This window comes from Gossypium hirsutum, chromosome D11 (genome assembly GCF_007990345.1).
Source record: "Gossypium hirsutum isolate 1008001.06 chromosome D11, Gossypium_hirsutum_v2.1, whole genome shotgun sequence".
Classification (NCBI taxonomy): Eukaryota; Viridiplantae; Streptophyta; class Magnoliopsida; order Malvales; family Malvaceae; genus Gossypium; species Gossypium hirsutum.
The window spans coordinates 6,522,166-6,543,277 of record NC_053447.1 but is presented as its reverse complement, the minus strand read 5'-3'; the positions used below and the strand labels follow the sequence as shown (position 1 = coordinate 6,543,277).

Sequence of the window (21,112 nt, the reverse complement as noted above, 5' to 3'; positions counted from 1 at the left end):
AATTTCTTTCTCATCCTCTTCTACAATTAAGTTTTTTTTTCATAAAATAGTTTTAGAGTTTAGACGTCACGGATCTATGAATCAAAATTTAAATGATTTTTTTCTTTTATCTCTAATATTAACCATCAAATTAACTCGATTGATAGAATTTAAAAAAAAAACTTAACCACTTAAAATGTAAACTTTTTAAATAGTTTAGGGAACAAAATAAAACAAAGGATAATTTAGGTATAAATATAGATGAGATATGACACGTGACATTGTCACGCCATTAACATCCGCTCTCACGTGCCCCCTCAGTTTGGATTTTGCGCGAAGTCTCCGAACTTCACCTGCACCTGGGAGAAAAGCCGAAAGCCCCAATTTGACGCTTCAATCGAAATCAGATCCCTAAAACCAAACCAATCCGATTTTTTTAACTAGAATTTTGGAAAAGTAACAACATCGAATTCCTTCTTTTTTTCTGGAATTCTGAAATTCTTGCAAAGAGATGACGGAGGACGGTGGCGCTAGGGTTTCTTCCGATGATCCGACTGTAAGCAACGATGCTTCACAGACTAGACAAAGGTACCGAATTTGTTTTATTTTGTCGTAAATTTCAATCCTTAAACCCTAATTTCCCCATGTACTTAATTTCTTTGGATGACCGCACTGTAACCAACAGTGATTCACAGCCTCGACAAAGTTATCGAGTTTCTTTTTTCTTTTCTCCCTAATTTCAATTCTTAAACCCTAATTTCCCCATATGCTTAATTTCTAAATTTAAAGAGTTAATTTGTGGAATTACTCAAAAGAATCTGTTGAATTTGATAGTAATTCAACTGGTTTATTGGAGGTGAAATAGATCATCTCAAAAGCTGAATTTTTTTAACACATTTGCATAATCAAGCTAGAAATTTAATGATAATTACAGAGGCGAAAAAACAACAACAACAACAAAAAAAAATCCAGTCGGAGCGAGTTATTGTCAGATGATTATCAAGCATAAGAACATCTACCAAGAATTGGTAAATATTACATCAAAACTATTAACACTAGGTTGTTGCTATGACATGAAACGGTTTTCTGGCTGTGATTTTCATTTCTAGGGAGGGAAAAGTGTTTCCTTTTAATCTGATTTTGAAAATGTATTTAGTTTCATTTGGAAGATTACATTTTATAGCAAGAATTTTGATTGTGAAAATATGTATCATTAATTTTTTAGTAATTTTTACTATATCCATCCTTGCAATTTGCATAACTCTCACAAGTGCTCGTTTTCAAACAAACTATGGAATATGTAGTTGTTTGATATTTATAAACCAGATTAATGCCATGTTTGGTAGTTGCAAATTTTATTAGTTGGGGTATTATGCAGGAAGAAGAGAAAGTGGGATCAACCTGCAGAGGCTTTTGTTTCAGCTGGAATTGCTGTCCCATTTAGCAACATGGGAACTCTTGCTGGCATGCCACTTCCTATTGTAGCTCCAGTACCAGGCACCTTTCTGTCAAATATACTTGCTGCTAGTGGTGCAGCTGTTACACCGGTCTTTCAACAGCATGCCGCTCCGGTGGCCTCTCAACAAAATCAAGTACGAAAAGTAGATATGGTTTTGCACAAAGAAATTCATTGTTTTCTATGATTATGGCAATAATTTGTCTTGTATTATAAAATGTCATTCGTTCTTTGCCATGTCAATGCTTCACTGCTGACAACATTAGTATTTGAAATGATATTTCAAACATTGATAAATTTGGGTAGTCAATGTACCTGACTTTGCAACAGCTTTTGGCTTTAGGTGATTTTTTTACGTGATATTTCAAGCATATGGACCAAATATTTGTAAGGACATGTTTTAATTGTTTCTTCCCTTCCTTTATTAATTGCCACTAGTATATTTTTATTGATATTTCTGCTTGGATTGTTTCATATATGGAGTGTTCATCTGATCAAAATGACTGCTGGCTTTTGTATTCTGTCATAGGGTATCCCAAGAACTGTTATATGCAGGGAATTTGGATTTATTTTCTTTTTGATGATTTTTTTTGTACATTTTTTTTACTTGCATATTTACAAATTTGTTAATTGTATAATTTATTTGTGCATTTTGTTTGTACAATTTTATAGACTAAAATCCAGGATGAATTAGTGATTGCTAGAGAAATTGTAATAAATGATGCGGAATCTTCTATTCGCTACAAGCTCACGAAGCGCCAGACACAGGAAGAGGTAAATCACTTCTTTGTTTAGCAATATGGAAAAAAGGGTTTGTTGTTAAAACAGCGGAAATAGTTCTTTTGTTAAATTTTGATGAGTAAGCTTATCATCTTTCAGATACAAAGGTGCAGTGGTGCTGTGGTGATAACTAGGTAAGTTTCTTTAAGTGGGTATCAGAAGCTTTTGATGATTATTTTTCTTTCTTGTTTTTCCTTCTAATTCCTTGAAATGATTGGTGTGCAGGGGCAAGTATCACCCACCGAATGCTCCAGCTGATGGCGAAAAGCCTCTTTATCTTCATATATCTGCTGCTGCTCATGTAAGTCTAATTTTTTGATCTTTACAGACCGTTTGTGGGTTATAGAGTGAATTTTTTTGAAATTCCGTCTTTGTGAAAGTTTTAGGATGTATGCTTTCTTATAGTCTCAGCTTGTGGTTGACATAAAAAATAAAATTAAAAAGCTAAATGGTCGGTCTATTTAAAGAAAAGAGATTTACAAAGCTTGTTTAATTATCACTGCAGTTAAAAGAGACAGCAGAGCGAATTTTAGCTGTAGATCGTGCAGCTGCCATGGTGGAAGAACTGTTAAAACATGGTCAGAGCTCACAGGCAGGTTCTTCCCCTTTTGTGGAAGCTGTGATGAATGGTGTGAAGGTATGTTTCAACTGCAACCGAATTTGTTGAGCTGTAAGATTTAGATAATTGATTGAATGATAAATGTCTAATCAAACCTGGTTTCTCAGGCATTTAGCACATGTGTATATTTGGGCTTCGATGCAGATCCATCACTGAATGTTGCTGCTCGTATTCGTGGACCCAATGTGAGATTTTTATGTACTTCAATTCTGCATTTTCATTAATCCTTTTAAGGGATTATATACGGCTCTCATATGTTATCATGATGTTTTGTTATGCCTAGTTAATGGTCCTGTTTTTATTCTATATCATCTTATAAGTATTTGTGACCTATAGCTGCTCATCTATTCTACAATTAGATTTTAAAATTAGATGGCAATACAATCTTGCATAATTAAATGAAAACCAGCTATCTGATGTCAAGGATGTGGACTAATTCTCACCTTCCCTGAACAAACCCTTCATCTATCCTCTTATTAATGTGCATGCATCTGGTATTTGTGTCTTGTAGCGATTTACTTGATTGAGTATTCTGTTTAATCAGTTGTTATTTGAAGTTTTTGTTTCATATGTTAAAGATGAGAGATTCTAATGTTCGAAGCTCTCTCTGACATCTCCATGCAATTGGGAGAGCATTTTTTTTTGTTGCTGGTGGTTCGGTTTTGTACTTGCAGGACCAGTATATAAATCACATTATAAATGAAACAGGAGCAACTGTCATGCTACGTGGATGTGGTTCCGGAAACCTTGAGAGCCTTCAGGGTTAAGGTACTTTTATGCAGTGCAAAATGCAACCTCTTTTTCTTTTACTATTTCTTTATAGTTTTAGGTAAACCAAAGGATTTATGCTAATGTTACTTTTAAATTATTATAGTTTATCTTTTTTTGTTGTTGATGCAGAAGCACAACCACCACTGCACTTATTCTTGTCAAGTAACAATCCTAAAAGTCTTGATGATGCCAAGCGTTTGGCAGAGAATCTTCTGGACACTATCAGCGTAGAGTTCGGTGCATCCAGGTAATCAGGTTTTTATTTTGTTGAGGGGTTTGATGGTAATTGTATAATCTCATTGTTGTCATTTTGGATTGGTGTAACCTGTTTCTTTCCTTCCATTTTAGGATTTCATCAAGTAAGGTTTATGGTGCAGTTCCACCTCCACAGCAGTTGTTGACTGGAGTTCAATGTTCCGCAACAGGACGCAATGTGAATGCTAGTTCAGCTGCTGGTTTGGCATCAATGCCAGTTGCTACTCCAGCTCCACCTGTTGCAGTCCCTGTGGCTACTACTGGCTATTCTCAAGCGATGGCTGTGGGGATGCCTAATTCTGGGCCACCCCAAGCAAATTCAGTTGGTTATCCACAGCCTTTGGTGACCAGAGGGACAAGCTATATTGGATATGGCGGGATATACCCCCAAGCAACACCATTGCAACAGGTAGCATTAGCTCTTAAACAATCATCTCCAATCTCCTCTACTGTTGTACCTGCAACATCTGTAGCAAGTGCAGTTGTTCCTACAACATCAGCTACCAGTACAGTAACCAAATCAAGTGTTAGCTCTACTTTACATTCTGAGAAAGAGCGATGGCCTCCACAAAAGCGGAAGTTCCAGGAGTTACCAGCTGGTTCAAAGGGATCAGCAAGAGCCAACCAGGTATCTGTGAATTTTCCTGCTAGTTTCTCTTCAAGCGAAGCTGTAAGGTATACAAATTTATATATTTTGAGTGTCATAATGGCCAAAGATGAAGTCCAACTCCATTCTGGCATTTTGGTTTTTAACCGTGTACAAGTTCTGGTTCATGGCAGTTTAGTGTATGCATAATATTATCCTAGGCCAAAGAGCATTATGTCTCTCTAATCTCACTGATTTTTGGGTAGGGGGTACGGCTCTGGAATTTGGGTTTGTCGACTAAGAAAAATGGTTTTTATTTAATGTTGACTATCATTCCTCAAAAGGGAATGTTGACTATGAGTAATTTAAGACCATCTTGTGAGGAAGATAGTCTGGCCCATGCTAGAGTGCCTATCTCTACTTGATAAGTGTTAATGCAATTAGGATGATGATACATAAGTTTGAACTGGCTTTGACTCATTTTCGAAGTTAGAGAAACTTTTATCTTATAGAAAATGGCATTTCAATTAACTTTATATTTCATTTAAAGTAATATTTATTATTAGCCCATGGGTGGAAGCTTTTTATTTAGAAAAGCAGAAGTATATTTGTGAATGGAGGCATTTCCAAGTAATTGAGTTACAGTGGCCATGTTATGGTCCGTAACTCCATGTGGTAGAAATTGAATCTTGACTACTGCCATAGTTCATATGGCGGGGGATGTAAAGGACAATGGTTCCATCTTGCTAATTCTTGAACTTAACTTTTAACTATCTCAATCCCGAATGACCTATGCTTGGTAGTTCCCAAGTCAATCAGGTTTGTCTGCATGTGTGGCCATGCATTTGCAATCCTCTATTCTGCTGACTCATGCTGGTACTTGTGCCCCTTATTTTTATGCATCCACCTCCATCTCCAGTTTCACCCTATTAAATAGGGAAAGAAACATTATGTAAAAAGGGAAAATCTTTGCAAGTTAATGTGATTACCTGTCTTACTTTGCATTTATGGTATTGGATTTATGATTATCCTTTCTGCTGACTTTCTCTACTTATCTTCCAGGTATTTTCTCTGACCTTCTAAGAAGCTAATAGGCTGATACCAGACCTCTGTTAGGGCCATTGGTTTGTATGTTTCACAGGGTTTTCAGTTTCAGAGGAGCAATTTGATGAGTTTTTTCTGCTTCAAAACCATGATCAAGGACCATTCAAGATTTTTTACCCTTTGATGGGTGTATAGCCTCATATCATGAACTTCGCATTTCTAGTGTCCTGTCTTACATGGCTAGCGTTATAGAACGTGCAGCTGAAGTTTCATTTAAAGGCTCTTTGGTGTCAATACGGTGTGCATTTTTTTGTTAAGGATAACTTAGAAGCTGAAATAACTACTGAAAATGCATGAATAGATTTATTAAGTGCATAAGCTGACCATAAATTTTGTGCCACTGCAACTGTTATTTGTTAAAAGTGACACTGTATGATATCTGGCATTTTTTTTTAAAATTTTTGCATCTTGCCACAAGCTACCTTAGTTTTTGAATAAGAAGATTTCAAGGCTTGTTGGCTTATAGGATCCTAGCATCTGTTCGCTGAAGACATCAAGGGTCACATTAACTAACTAAATAACGGCCTTTCACTAATTCCATGTCGTTTTGTCTTCTGACACAGGACCTTTTTAAAGATTCTGTTGTACCCTTGAGATCTTAACATTCTTCTTTTTCCAGATGTTTCTCATTAACTATTATATTACTCCTATTGAGAAATTAGGCTTGGATTTTTTCTCTGTAACTCATTTCAGGAATCTGAATCTTTAAATCCAAACAAGCCATTGGGAGATGTAGGTGTGAAAAATGTATCAAATATGCCTGCTCCAAAGAAGCTGATTCATCCTTCATCTAATGGAATGCCGCCACCACCACCCCCAAAATCCTTGCCGCCTCCACCTCCAAAAACCATGCAGACTCCACCAGCTCCGCCTTCAAAAACCATGCTGCCTCCACCGCCTCCTCCCAAGTTCACATCCTCCACATCACCTAGGAAATTGCATGACAAGATCAAAGTTACCAGTAAAGCTAAACTTGATGCTGTCCCTGGTAGGATTGATTCCTAAACTGACTATTATAAAGGTTTCTGATTCTGAATTTACTTCCCTGTAATGACCAATACTTCGATATGAAGTAAAATCTAGTCAATGATATATTGAATTGTGAACTTTATTGTACTTATCTATATTGTTTGGTTTTTTCAGACACCTTGATGCAGTTAATGTCATATGGGGACGAAGATGATGATTCCGAGGAGAGCAGTGATGAATCACTAAATAATAAGAACAGTGCGGATGCAGTTCGAAAACCATTCTGGGCTTTATGACTCTTCATTCTGATGGCTTCTGTCAAGCGGGTATCAAGCCCATGTTTTGCTTTGATTCTTTTGTGATTGCAACATGACAAGTACTTAATTGAGTGCAGACAAGGTGAAGTAACTCCAAATTATCACAGTGAGACTACTTGCATTGCAGCATTTAGAGGATTAAAATCTGATAGAATTTGTGTTGTATATTGGTTGTAATTTGTCACTAGTGTAGACTATTAGTTTCCGTTAGTGTCTTGGTGAGATTGGAAAATCTTTAGATAGTCAAATTCTGTTATGAGGCTGTTAATGGAACATGAAACTTTAACCCTGTAATTTTATTTTTGATGGTAATGGAAATCTCCATTCATTTTGGTGTGTCAAAAGTTTAATGGTAACATTTCTAGTTTAACCATCATCTCTCTTTGTTCTCTCAAAAGCAACTCACAAGAGAAAACTGTCTATCATAAAGTCCAGTATTTTGTATTTTCTTTTTCCTGTCAGTCTTGAGTTTATTGTTTCGAAATTTTAGATATATGTATTAAATTTATTTTATCATGTTTATAATATTGTTTTCTCATATATCAAATGTACTATGTTCGAGTAAAAAAAATTTCTGGTCAGATTTTGGACCCATTTTTACTAGGAGAAATGTCAAAGTCATGTCAATTATATTAAGCTAGAGAATGTGGGGAGAAACATAATAATTCTATTTTTCAAAACTTATGCTGCCATTAGTCTTAAAGTCTTAAGTGAAATTCCAAAGGCTAAGTTGAGATGCACTTTCTTGACAATTCGACCAAAAATGGATTCCTAAAGTTGGATGAAAAATGTGCAGTGAAAATTTGTGTTTAAAGGATCTGACATTGTCTTGAAAAAGTAGAATGAGAAATTGAAATGTTAATGCACTTTTTGTCTCAGCCACAACAGAACTGACTGAGATTCGGACTTCACCCCTAATTCGTTCAACATATTAAGATTTTATTAGTAATAATTAATAGCAACCCAGATGAGTTTTGATTTAGTGATATGGTTTTTTAATATATAAATTAAAAGAAAAAGAGAACATTTTCTTCTTTTCCTTTACTAAATTATTTATAAATAAAACAGTGTCGTTAAATCTAGAATTTAAGATAATACAGGGCAAATGAAGCCAAAATGGTAAATTCCAAACTTTATTTTAAATCTCAACGGCTAGTTGGGGCCCTCAAAATTAGAACGTTACCATCCCTCCAAACCTTCCATTCCATTTATAAATATAAATAACTTCACACCACAATTCAATTCAATATATCCATTTCTTCAACCCCACTTAAAATTTAAGGCTTTTTTTTTCTTTTAATTGATCTCAATAGTTCAAAGCAATATCCACCCGTATCAATGGCGGAGCAAGCGGTGGGAAAGCCACTTAACAGTTCATCTGAGTCTGAAAATGGTGGAATATTGGAGAAAACCCCGCCACTCCAGGACCAGAAAGTTGATGAGAATATTCAAGAAGATTCAGGCAAAGATTTGAAAAAAACGTGCACCCCTGATAGGCTTAAAGTCCCCAAGGCATTCAAGTTCCCTGAAAGGTAAGTAACTCCAACATATCTTTTATTTTGGTTTAAAATTATGATCTGTTTCATGAATTTCTCTTTTTTCGTGGTTGGTTTCAGGTATAGAAGTCCAACCGATTCTATGATGTCGCCTGTTACAAAAGGTCTTCTTGCAAGAAACAGGAAAGCTGGAGGTTCACTCTTACCACCTAGTATAAATCAAACTAAGGTAATTTTCGAATTCAATCTTGTAATCTGTTATTGAGATGAGAAATTTATAATCCTAAGTCAATCTATGAAGTTTGTATTGATTTATCATTTGCATATTTTTATTCTAATTTTTCAAGCTATTTACTGTGTTCTTCGATGTTTGCAGATCCATGAATTGCGTGTTCAAGATGTTGGTCTTTCTCACAACTGAACAAGCTAAAACCAGATGGATTTGTCTGAAATGAAATGGTGTTAATGTCGATATAAATTACAAGCAAAAAGAATGCTGTTTATGGGATGTAATCTCTCTTTTTTTTTGGATGCGAAATCTTGTTCTAATAATAACATATTTTTGGTAGCTGATTAATCATAATGTTCAAGTGCTTCATGGGAGAGCGAGTAAAGTGATGTTTTTACAGAAGGAAAAATGAGCTCTTATATTCTGTTCTCAAAAGAAAAGAAGAAGAAGAAGAAGAAACTGTTTTTCAACCATTTTATCTGGAAAAGTTAACCAAACAGAACTTTAAAAAATATGGTTTGATGATTTGTTGAAGAAAATGGCTCATTCTAACAACTCTCCAGAATAACTTGGTTAAAACCAATGACCCCGATATCTTCTCTCTGCCTTCCATTGTTAGCTTTATAATAACTCCCCCCCGCCCCCAGACTCTTTATACATATCATTTTTGTTTATGCCCCCACCCCCATTGATCTTCTCATCTTACTTTTCCCTATATTCTTTCCTCTCATCATGAAGTTTCCATCTTCCACTTCTCTAAGCAAAAATAGGTGATCAGATTGAAGATTCCAACTAAGTTATCATAGAGTTGAAGCTATGGGTAATGAAAGCCGCATGAAATCAACAGATATTCAAGTTAAACCTCTTTCAAGGCATGAAAGTTCAGCCTCCTCTTCTTCATCATCTTCTTATTCTCAGAACCTTGAAAAATCCCAACTCAACCAGTCATCAACAGCTACTGAGCAGACCCCAGGTAATGGAATGGATGCACAACAAACTCCAGCAGTGTACGTACCAGATCGGATACCATCGTCCATTTTCAGTAGCAAACCTGCAACACCAACGGACTGGAGCAATGCTTCAAACGAATCGTTATTCAGCATTCATGTTGGGAATAACAGCTTCTCAACGGATCAATTCCTTACGCTGTATAAATCTGGTGAATTAACCAAGTTGGATGAGCAGATTATTGCCCAATGTGGCGTCTTGCCTTCACTGAAAGAACTAGATGACATGGCGGAAAGGGAAGATAAAAATATAGGCAAGAAAGAAATGCCAACGACAGGGATCAGAACCAAACAAGTTGCACAGGATAATGGCTACAGATATGGCAGTGGAAACCAAACCCATGAACCGAAATTCCCAGCAGAGGCCCATAATTCACCTAAAAGTAGCGTGTCTTGTCTGTCTGATGAGAGCACTCTTTCCTTTGCATTCCCTGTGTAAGAAACTATACTTGCAACACTTGATTATGATTCATCTATTTTATGGAAAGCATGGAACTGAACTTGTTTAGCTGTAAATTAATTACAGGTTGAATGGAACGGATGGTGGAAGACTGAGTTCAGTAAATAGCTACCAAAACAACCGAGGATTCAAGATACAGTCAGTAAAGCAACAGCAGCAGCAAGTTCAAGAGGAAGAGCAAGAGCCGAAGCAATATGCTGAAGAAGTGAAACCAAAAGCTCAGGGTACTCCCCAAAATGCTTCCGGTCGAAGCTGGTTTGCCTGGTTCCATTGCTGCCGATATCCTTGATTTTTCATTAAAACAATCTGACCTGCCCTATCTGCTCATCTAATCATTTCCCAGGGAAGGGAAACATCCATTGCCTGCCCTCTAGTTAACTATAATGTCATATTAGATGGTTTCTAGTATTGTATTAAAAGAGAAAAGCATGTATTGGGAGGAAGATAGTTTGAATTATCAATGTACAGATATTTATCTTACATATATATATTTTATGTGTTGGTAATGCAAAGTTGAACATTGGTTGAGAAAAGACTCTGAAGAGGAGTTAAATATATAGGATTGTTCTTACCTTTAATTGTTCAACACATGCGTTATCGTTTCATGTTAACACGTGTCTACAATAAGTATGGTGTGTGTTTATTTTAAAATTTTTGTTTTATTTAAACATATATTGAAAATTTGATCACTTTCCTTCAGTTGCACTATTTATAGAATTTTATCCTTTTTGCCCCTATATTTTACCGTTTTGTCCCTACATTTCTACCGTTTTGCCTTTTGGAAAACAATATAAACAACAAATCCTCTTTCTCATTTTATACAACAAAAAGAGAAATCACTCTTTCCTCTTTGCCTGCTTTGCTTTAGTCATTTTTCAATCAAGTGTCCTATTCTTTTGAGAAGAACAATTTCAATAGTTGTTCCACTTTTTTTTTTTGATGTACAAATATAAAAATATTATGTTAATCTTGGAGGGCGATAATTAAGATAAATTTATTTTTAAGATGATGGTTCTTTCACGGCACAATAATTATTTTATTATATATTTATCTTTAATTTATTTTTTCAGTCAATACTAACGAGTTTATTTTGCAACATGTTTTTCCAACATTTTAATCATCAAAGTGTACAATTTGGATCTACCTAAATTCCAATTTTCCATTTTGTTTTTGATGATTTACATTTTCTTTGTTTATACTGTATAATTTCAATTTTATTTCTGCAAAATATGCTCCCAAAAAAAACCCCTACATCTTCCTGTAACATGCTTCTAAATAAAATGGTTTAAGTTTTTTTTTTTTTTTTTGCGACAATAACTACATATTATAGTTGTTATTTGTGATTTTGATTTTCTTTCTCACCGATTTTCACTCTTATTGACCCAAATCGTAGTATTAGGTTTAAATCTATCAAAGTCTTTCAAAAAACATTTTTTAACTTAATGTCACAGAATAGATATGGGAGCGAACTCTTGGTATTGCTCGACTTAAACTGGACGATATGTTTGTAGCAAGTATGAATCTCAAAATGCAGAGTCATAAAAGGCAGCAATATGGGGGTCTTTTTTGCTTGTCAATCGCCTACAAACTCATCTTATATATATTAAATCATTTAAAAATAAAAATAAAAACCTTTGATCCACCATTAAAAAGCCAAAGAAATCATTTCAGCCGATTCTTTATAAATTAGTACCTTAATAACTACGAATCTTGAAATTTTAAAATTATAAATTCACCGAAATATGGGAGTTTTACTTTTGTAAATAACTTTTTAGAAAGAAAAAAGAATCACTCGATTTAAGGAAAGGCCTTATGCAGTTAATAATTGTTCTTAACAAAACTAATGACTAGAACATCTCAAAAATAAAGCTAAAATGAAGCAGCTACAGATACTCAAAAGGACTAGATGCAGGGAGTTATGCTTTTATCAAATAATATTTAGTCTCTAGTCACGCTTCCACCCAATGCTCAAAAGTTAAGGCCACAAGATTTGTTTCCAAACATAAACAATTATATGAATAGTATGGTAATTGGTTTATTTGCCACTACAGTCACTACTAGTGCTTTCCTGTGTTACCTTGACGATAACGATCCTCAGGGTTATGTGGTCTCTCATAAGGATTCACTTTCTCACGCCCTGAGGTATTTGATCGACGGTACCCATGTGACAAAACCTTGTAGTCGATTGCAGCAGCTAGATGTCTTGCACCTCCTCTTAGATATTTGTTAGCCAGAAAAGAATCCATTGCAGTGCTCCCAGGGACTAGAGGGTTACCAATATCTTCACATCTGACACCTTTTGGTCCAGTGGTGAGCAACACAAACAGCACAAGGCAAACCCTACAACATTCACCAAATGATTAGCCAACATAACACCTCCAGACAAAGTAATGCAAGACTCAGGCTTGTATATTTATTTATACATTGTTTCATCACCATTGTGTTAACTTTTTGCTTCTGAAGCATTTGAATTGCAATCTTAGTGGTTACTGGATGTGTCATCTTTTCGATGTTTTACAAGAGATGTAAAGCAATGTACAGTTGAAAGAAAACAACTTAAGTGTTTTACTGAAGACATCTTGAAGACTGCAGAACCCAAAACAATGAGATGAGATGAGATGAATGAATTTCTCCTCGGAGAATCCCAGGATGAGGAGATTTAGTCAAACAAATGCAACCTACCAAAGCCCCCCAGTCTTGATGTTTGTATCTGTGGGGATGAGTTGTTTTGTGTCTACATGTACACAAGCGGTGGATTGCTGCATCTTCACCATCTTTGCAAGAGATCAAAGTGGTGAATTGCAAGGAGACCAAAAGTCACTTAAATTTTTCTCTCACGCATGACAGTATTATATTAGGAAAAGCCAAAATTAACAGAGAAAAGGTAAAGTCCATGCTACTGATATTGGTATACGAAGAAAACTCTGAACAGAAGATAAAATTTAAGAAGTTGGCACTGTTTTTTATCAGCAGCATGAGAGAATATGATCAAAATGAGTTCAAGAGCCTTTTTTGGGATCCAAGACACCAATAAACACAAAGATCTTTTGGACTTCCATATATGGTTGGCAGGAGAAGAAAAAAGAAAGGAGAAAGAGGTGGATGAAACAAAACATTTCTTTTACGAAGTTAAAAAAAAAAGTTCTTCAAAATCAGTTTTACAAGCAACACCCATTTCAGCCATTAATTGTTTCATGTTTTGTCAAGTATTGAGATCAATAGCTTGATATTAGCGAAGTGATTTATCGGGTTGTATTGGAAGAGACTATCTGCAGCTAGGACACAGTATGCTCCTCACCTAGCTAGTTAACTACTTAACTTTAAACTCAAACATACAAATCATACAAGAATCTTATAGGGGTGGAGCAGACAGGCAATCTCCGGTACTATATATGTATATATCAAGCAATAAAAAAGGAAATAAGAGAGAGAAAGGAAGTACCATCCTCTGCCTTTCTCTTGATTTGTTGATTTTGAGTCCGACACCTGAGCTTCTTGAGCAATTTTTAAGGTTTTGCTCTTATAGAAGTTCGAAATGAAGCTTGAAAAGGATCCCATAACCATCTCCTTCATCTTTCTTCCCATGCAAACTACTTTTCCTATGGGAGCCTCCATGAGTATGTTTATCAGGAACATGATTGCTTCTTCCACACCCTTCATCAATGGCAACCAGGAAAGCAGTGTAATATCCTGACAAGAAAACAACATTAGAATCAAAATTACTAATACCATATATATATACATAAGTTAACCCAAATGAAAAGGAATTTAATTTGGTTAAAAATTATTAGGTAAAATTTCTAATATCTCATAGCCAGCTAATTTAGAAGATCAAAATTCTAACATCTGTAGATTTCAAGAAGTACACTTCTACATTTAATTTTGTTCGTGATTTATTATTGATGATTTTACATGTATGGTTTATTAAATTTTATTTTTGATTTATTTTACACAAACTGACGATCGACACAATCAACCATAATCGACACCCAAACGAGAATTGATTACATACCTGTTTCGCCAAGAGCCTACATTTCTCCCATGAATTCTTGAAAATTGGTTGGTCTGAAATCTCTTCCATGGATTTAGGCACGGCGTCGTCGTTTCCGCAAATAAGAATTTCATTATAGATTTAGGGTGTAGGGTTTAAGATAGATCTCTTTAATGACCTTTCTCATTGAAAATGGTCATATGTTGGAATCTGACGCGCCTTATGTAATGTCCATTTCATTGTTTGGGTTTTGTTGTGATGAGTTGGTGAAAGCCCAAGAAGGCCCACAAAGGATTTTGTAAATTGTGTAAAAACACATACATCAAAAATAGTAAATATTTTTAACAAGAAAATTCACTGGCCAACCATCAGATGTCATTTTTAAAGTTATCGATAGGTTTTGAGGTTGAAATGGTTGTTTAATAATAGTATAAATATCCTTTAAAAAATTAAATTTTAATTTAATGTGTGATTGTATAAATAAATTTTAATTTGATATAATGAAACCTTAATTGTGGTTTAAGTATATATTTAAAACTTTAATTTTGTTTTAATCATGCACATTTAAAGAACTAAATACATCAATATATTTTTATATTGAATAAATATAATTATTTATATATGTAATATATAAATATCAGTAATTATATTAATAATTTATAAAAATTAGATCAAATTAAAGATTTATGTATACAATTATAATGTATACTGCACGTATTAAAATAATTGTGAATTTGGTTGATTATATTAGAAAATGAATGCCAATAACATTTTCCGTATGTGTGAAGGGAAGCTCAAAATTTAAGTGACCGAATCCCAACTCTTACGGTATATAAACTTCTCTAATTCAACATCAAACTTGCATGATTTGTTTGTCATTATTCCAACCACCAAAAGTAAAAAACCACTTTCTTAAGCATTTTCCCTTCTAGTTTGTATACTTCACCTTCTGGTAAAAGAATTTCATTGTTGATTTAAAGATGTTTCCCATTCTATTATGGTTAATATAATACTTTTGAAAAATGCTGTGGAAAAATATTTTTGAAAAGTTTGGTTTAAATTTTAAGTATTTACCATTGCTGTTAAAAATGCTTTTATAAGATAAAATGTTCATTTTAAAAATGTTATTATCAAGTAACAAATATACATTTAAATAATATTTAAATTAGTTAGTATTATTATATTTTAGCAAGAATATAAAAAATTATTATAACTAGTTGTTAATATTTTAATATATGAAATATAAATTTTAAATGTTTTTAAACAATAAATATTAATTATTTATAAAATTTAATTAAAATATATAAACCATATTTTAAATATTTAAATATAACCATTAAATATTTGTAATTAATATTTTAAAAAATATTTTTTATTTTATTTTTAATGAATGATTTTAACACATTTGTAATTAAGCACCTAGAAAAAAAAAGGGGAAAGTACTATGTTATTGGAGGGATAAAAAGTAATTAAGCATCAAAAGTGTTTTTGTGAAAGGAAAGCTAAAAATTTTTAGCTTTTTCTTTTCAAAAGTGTTTTTGAGCAAAAAAATTCAGCCAAAAGCAACTTATTTAGCACAACTTTTCTTTCAAAAATATTTTTGGAGCCAGAAGTGCTTTTTTTAAGTGCTACTAAACATGCCCTATGTTTGTTATCTATTGGGGATCGACTAGCATAAACAACGAGATAGTAAAAGTGGAAAAGATCAAACACAAACATTTCACGTGAAAAACCCTCAAAGAGGGAAAAACCATGGGTAATGGTGACTTCGACTTTTCACTAAATAAGTAAACAAGCAAGAGTAAAATATGGAGAAAATAAACTTAAATGTACTAACGTATAATCCTAAATCCCAAAAATAAAGTCATAACTCAAAAACAAAATTCTTTTCATAGTTACCACAAAATTCTCATAAAAACTCATATACAACTACATCTTGTCACCCTCAAGAAAAACACTCACTGATTAGCATGTCTAAATCAAGGTTACTATGGCCCTTTAAATAACTAATATTAGAGTTTTAATTATACTAAAATATTCCTGAAATAGTCAAAGCTCAACTAGAAGAAGTCCTGTTGAGTTGTCCAAACCGTGGTTGTATAATATCAGACATCATCGTGATGTCATGACATGCTAGCTTTCCTCGTTACGACGTCGTTGTCACGTCCATTACCAAAACCTGTCACACCTAGGGGTGTGCATAATTCGGGTAAAATCGAAAAAATTCGGTTAACCGACCGAATTCGGTTAATCGGTCGGTTAACCGATTTTTTTCGGTCGGGGGTCGATTAATTTTTTTATGATTTTTCGGTTAACGGTTAATTCGGTTCGAAACCGGTCGGTTAACCGAAAATTTTCGGTTAACCAAAAAAATTAATAAATAAAATTATCCAACCCAGCCCAAACTCAATTACCCAACCCAATAAAACTAAAACTAAAGTTTACCCAATCCAATAAAACTAAAACTAAAAGACAACCCAATTTGTTAAAGTCTAAAATCCAATTTACTTTAATAATTTATAAATTTTTTAAATTTTAAAAATAAAAAATAAAAAAATTCGGGTAATTCGGGTAATTTTTAACCAAAAATAAAAAATACATAATTTTCGGTTAATTCGGTTAACCGACCTTATTAATCGAAAAAATTTCGGTTCGGTTAATTTTTTTTAAAAAAAATCGGTTCGGTTAACGTTTAAAATTTTTGGAAGGTCGGTTAATTCGGTTATAGTAATTTCGGGTCGGTTAACCGGTCGATTAACCGAATGAATACCCCTAGTCGCACCGTCCCAACGTCGGGGACCTCATTGTCCCAACGTCGGGCTGATTTTAGCCCTTTTTCAATTGCTCGTCGATTATCGTCTAAGTTTTTTTCGCAAAATCCCAAAGTTTTTTTTTTTAAATTTAATATAACCCCTTTTACAAGTATCTAATCTTCCCTGCAATTTTAAACCGAGACCAAACCAACACAACCAATCAATTTCAACATATTTTCAAGATAGATTTAACGTCTTCATAAGATAACCTCATCACATACCAAAACCAAAATTTGTTAGTCATACCAATGGCTAACCATTCATTCATTTCACATTAACATTTACTTTACTAGCTTATAAATGCCATCGATTTCCAAAATAAAGTTTCTTTATATACCGAGATCTTGAGGTTGATAGTGTGATACGTCTCTAACCGAATCCAACCTCCGAGCTCTTAACACTACAAAATAGGGGAAAAAGAAACAGGTAAGCACTTTATGCTTGGTAAGTTCATGTAACAAGGATTATACTTACCTAATATTTTCAATACAATGCAATAAATATTCATACACCCATTCCATACATTATTCCCCTATCATGCACAAACTCAACATTCAAATTAGTCCAACAATTTCTATGTATCAGTAATTTATACCATGATTGATGAGCTTATCAATTCCATAATTTTCATTTCCTTGTTATTTTTTCATATTTAAATATATGCAATATAAATTTTAAATATTTTAAACAATAAATATTAATTATTTATAAAGTTTAATTAAAATATATAAACCATATTTTAAATATTTAAATATAACCATTAAATATTTGTAATTAATATTTTAAAAAATATTTTTTATTTTATTTTAATGAATGATTTTAACACATTTGTAATTAAACAACTAAAAGAAAAAAATGGAAAGTACTATGTTATTGGAGTGATAAAAAGTAATTAAGCATCAAAAGTATTTTTGTGAAAGAAAAGCTAAAAAATTTTAGCTTTTTCTTTTCAAAAGTGTTTTTGAACAAAATTTTTTTAGCCAAAAGCAACTTATTTAGCACAACTTTTCTTTTAAAAATATTTTTGGAGCCAGAAGTGCTTTTTTTAAGTGCTACTAAACATGTCCTATGTTTGCTATCTATTGGGGATCGCCTAGCATAAACAACGAGATAGTAAAAGTGGAGAAGATCGAACACAAACATTTCACGTGAAAAACCCTCAAAAAAAAAAGTAAACAAGAGTAAAACATGGAGAAAGCAAAAAAAAAATGAAAGAAAATAGCAGCAAAAACACCAAGAAAACAGCAGCAAAAGGGCCCTCACCACCATCACGCAACTACCGCCACCATCTTTTTCCCCTTACCTCGACCACTTGAAAGCCACAATTAATCAAAAAGAAAAGCAAAACAAAAAAAGCAGCAGCAGAAAAAAAAACAAAAGAAAGAGTTCAAAAATCCGGCCGCCCTTCACCACCACCGTGCCCTTGCTTTCCTTCCACCGCCAGCACCTACAACACAATCAAGCAAGGCAACAACCAAAAAAGAAAAAAAAACAGCAAGTAAAAAAGAAAAAAAACAGCAACCAAAAGGAAAAAGAAGGGAGAAAAGAGAAGAGAAAAGAAAAAAGAGAGAGAGAGAGAGGAGAAGGGAGGCGCACCGACCACTGCACCACCGAACGGAGGAAGCGTTAGCGGCGGCGTAAGGCTAGGGTTCGGCCCGAAGAAGAAAAAGAGAAAGAAAAGAAATAAGAAAAAAGAAAAAATTATATATAGATCACAGTCGGGTCAACCCGACCCGACCCGACCCGACCCACGGCACCCATCAACCCAACAGCAGGCCAGTCCACACCCAGGCAGCACAGCAGACCTGTCCAGCCAACAGCAGGCCATTCCACTCCCAGCAGGCCACACCAGCAGCAGCAGCAGGCCCATTCCCAGTGGCCCAAAATAGCAACCCAGCAGAAAAAAAAGAAAGCAGGCCATTTTTAGCATGCCAACAGCAGGCCCATTCCAGCAGTTGGGCAGCAGGCCAGTCCAGCACCCAGCAGTCGGCCCACTCCACACGGGCCGCACCTCAGCTGATCCAGCAGGCCAGCAGATTCGGCCCAGTCCTTCGCAGCCCAATAGCAGCAGCCCAACAGCAAAAAAGGGGAATAGAAAAAAAAGGGAAAAGGCCCAAAAGTGTGCAGTCCATAACTTTGGGTTTTGATAAATTCTTGATCTTTTAATTTCGTCCAAATATTTAAATGTTGTCTCGTGTTTAATATTATTGGCATTTTTTTAGCATTTTATTTTGTATTTATGTTTTTAATTTAATTTTATTTTAATTCGAATAATTTTAATGCATAAGGCAACGAACTGGTTTAACATTAAGTCGTTGATTTCATCGCTATATTGGGTGAATATCATTGGCTCGTGTTAAATAAGGGACGCCCTTATAAAAAATCGAGAAATTCAAAAATCATCGGGTTGAGAATAAAATGTCTATCTTTTGTAAATTATTAAATTATATTTAAAAATATATATAATAATATGTAATTTATCACAATTTTCGTATTTTAAAAAAATTTAGTGTTTTCAGAAAAATTCTAGTGTTTCAAAATTTTTGTGCTAAAAAAATTTTGTGTTTTCAAAAAAAATTCCCGTCTTTCAAAATTTTCTTGTTTTTTTTTTAAAAATTCGTGTTTCAAAACTTTCGTGTTTTCGTGTTTTCAAAAAATTCTCGTGTTTAAAAAACTTTGTGTTTTAAAAAAAATTCATGTTTTCAAAAAATTTTCTTGTTTCAAAAATTTTCGTGTTTTCAAAAAATTCTCGTGTTTCAAAATTTTTGTTTTTTTTAAATTCTCGTGTTTCAATCAGATCATAGTTAAATAATAATTAGAACTCATATTTTTGAAAATTAGGACAACGCGCGCTTAACGAGATACCAATTTTGGGCGTCGCGAGGGTGCTAATACCTTCCTTGCGCGTAACAGACTCCCGAACTCTAATTTTCTCTAGAATTTTGACGTAGACCTAAACTCGGTCTTTTTTTTTAAAAAAGAGAAATTTATAAAATATTTTTTCTTTTAAAAAAGAGAATTTGATAGGTGTCCGGTGACACCTAGAAAAAAAAAGATCGGTGATGACTCCTCTTTTGTAAAAAAATCAAGACTCTGTTTTCAAATTTTCAACAATCAATTCGACTAGCGCCCGTGCTAAAATTTTTTAGGTCGCTACAGGGTGTATAGAAGGCGTCATTGGTGACAACTGAATCCTCTTATGTTTCATGAGTGGAGTGCCTGCAAAACAGATTTAAATAATTGAAGATAGTGTTATTGAAAGTATTTTTTAAGTTATAAGTAATGTTAAATTGACAGTTTCAGAACTAAGAAAATGCTTTTGAATTTTGGAAAAACATTTTTAAAGTCAAGTCGCATTTTCAACCATTATTTATAATTTAATGTGTTTTATGTACTAATTATATTGGATATACAATTATTTTTCTATTGAAATTTATTTTAAATATATACTATTATATAGTTATATTTTAATGATATTTAAAATATAGATTATATATTTAAATTAAAATTTATAAATAATTATTATTAATTGCTTACAAATATTTAAAATTTATATTGCATATATCAAAATATTAATAATGAGTTATGATAAAAAAATTTATATTTTTATTTTAATATCATAATAATAACGAGTTTGAATATTATTCAATTTCACCACATCATGTTTAAAATAAATATATTATTTCTTAAAAATATTTGTTATTAATAATAATAAATACTTATTCATAGGTACTGCACTGCTAAGTAGTTAAAGCAAGACAAGGTACGTATTACCATTTTAATCTATCAGTCCATCATCGATAAGTTTGGGCACCCTAAGCAATACCGCCAGTTGAAGCACCGCAGCCGGCCACAAGCCCACCATAGGAATCCCCAACTCCGCCGCAACATCAAGAGCCAACCCCATGCCAATATAAACCAAAACACATGAAATCTTATCATCATTTGATCCATTAACCTTATGAATGAGTTCCTTGGGTTGAGTAGGCATAACCTGGTATAAACTTTCAGTTAACTTCCCTAACTGATTCCTATCTTCCCCATCTTCCAGTCCATCAGGGACTGAAAGTAGATGACTTAAGCCGTTTTCATCCACCTTCTCGCCGAATGCATCCAGGACCCTCTTGTGATTAAACATTGTGTTAACAAAGTTAATTTTAATGCCTTGTTTGGCTAAGTTTTGGGAGAGTTCCATGAGAGAAATAACATGGCCTTGTGCTGGATAAGGGATTACCACAACGTGTGGTTTCCCCATTTCCGTTAGTGTTTCTGGAGAACTG

General features: G+C 33.8%; 4 protein-coding genes and 1 pseudogene across 4 annotated transcripts; 3 read left to right on the top strand and 2 right to left on the bottom strand.

Moving 5' to 3' along the window:
- Nucleotides 1-259: 259 nt before the first annotated feature.
- On the top strand, nt 260-7,180 carry LOC107911839 (protein RIK-like; annotated as a pseudogene).
- An 862-nt stretch (nt 7,181-8,042) lies between these two features.
- On the top strand, nt 8,043-8,909 carry LOC107911838 (uncharacterized). Its single transcript, XM_016839789.2, has 3 exons — nt 8,043-8,368; nt 8,453-8,561; nt 8,709-8,909. Exons 1-3 carry the CDS (start codon nt 8,175-8,177, stop codon nt 8,751-8,753), a joined length of 348 nt encoding a protein of 115 aa, XP_016695278.1. The 5' UTR covers nt 8,043-8,174; the 3' UTR covers nt 8,754-8,909.
- Nucleotides 8,910-9,377: 468 nt separating this feature from the next.
- LOC107910873 (uncharacterized) lies at nt 9,378-10,727 on the top strand. The gene is made up of 2 exons (XM_041105753.1): nt 9,378-10,003; nt 10,095-10,727. Exons 1-2 carry the CDS (start codon nt 9,378-9,380, stop codon nt 10,315-10,317), a joined length of 849 nt encoding a protein of 282 aa, XP_040961687.1. The 3' UTR covers nt 10,318-10,727.
- Nucleotides 10,728-11,935: 1,208 nt separating this feature from the next.
- LOC107911837 (uncharacterized) lies at nt 11,936-14,236 on the bottom strand. The gene is made up of 3 exons (XM_016839788.2): nt 14,041-14,236; nt 13,471-13,718; nt 11,936-12,368 (listed from the first exon to the last, which is right to left on the bottom strand). Exons 1-3 carry the CDS (start codon nt 14,107-14,109, stop codon nt 12,086-12,088), a joined length of 600 nt encoding a protein of 199 aa, XP_016695277.1. The 5' UTR covers nt 14,110-14,236; the 3' UTR covers nt 11,936-12,085.
- A 6,374-nt stretch (nt 14,237-20,610) lies between these two features.
- On the bottom strand, nt 20,611-21,087 carry LOC107910871 (UDP-glycosyltransferase 83A1-like). The gene has a single exon (XM_016838795.1). The coding sequence runs from the start codon at nt 21,085-21,087 to the stop codon at nt 20,611-20,613; it is 477 nt and encodes a 158-aa protein (XP_016694284.1).
- Between the last annotated feature and the right edge of the window lie 25 nt (nt 21,088-21,112).

Coding starts and splice junctions, on each gene's coding strand:
- LOC107910873 (XM_041105753.1), top strand. CDS start 9,378: ATGGGTAATGAAAGCCGCATGAAATCAACAGATATTCAAGTTAAACCT. Junction 10,004..10,094: donor CTTTCCTTTGCATTCCCTGT/GTAAGAAACTAT, acceptor AATTAATTACAG/GTTGAATGGAACGGATGGTG.
- LOC107911837 (XM_016839788.2), bottom strand. CDS start 14,109: ATGGAAGAGATTTCAGACCAACCAATTTTCAAGAATTCATGGGAGAAA. Junction 13,719..14,040: donor GTAGGCTCTTGGCGAAACAG/GTATGTAATCAA, acceptor TTTTCTTGTCAG/GATATTACACTGCTTTCCTG. Junction 12,369..13,470: donor CAAGAGAAAGGCAGAGGATG/GTACTTCCTTTC, acceptor TGAATGTTGTAG/GGTTTGCCTTGTGCTGTTTG.
- LOC107911838 (XM_016839789.2), top strand. CDS start 8,175: ATGGCGGAGCAAGCGGTGGGAAAGCCACTTAACAGTTCATCTGAGTCT. Junction 8,369..8,452: donor GCATTCAAGTTCCCTGAAAG/GTAAGTAACTCC, acceptor GGTTGGTTTCAG/GTATAGAAGTCCAACCGATT. Junction 8,562..8,708: donor CTAGTATAAATCAAACTAAG/GTAATTTTCGAA, acceptor CGATGTTTGCAG/ATCCATGAATTGCGTGTTCA.
- LOC107910871 (XM_016838795.1), bottom strand. CDS start 21,087: ATGGGGAAACCACACGTTGTGGTAATCCCTTATCCAGCACAAGGCCAT.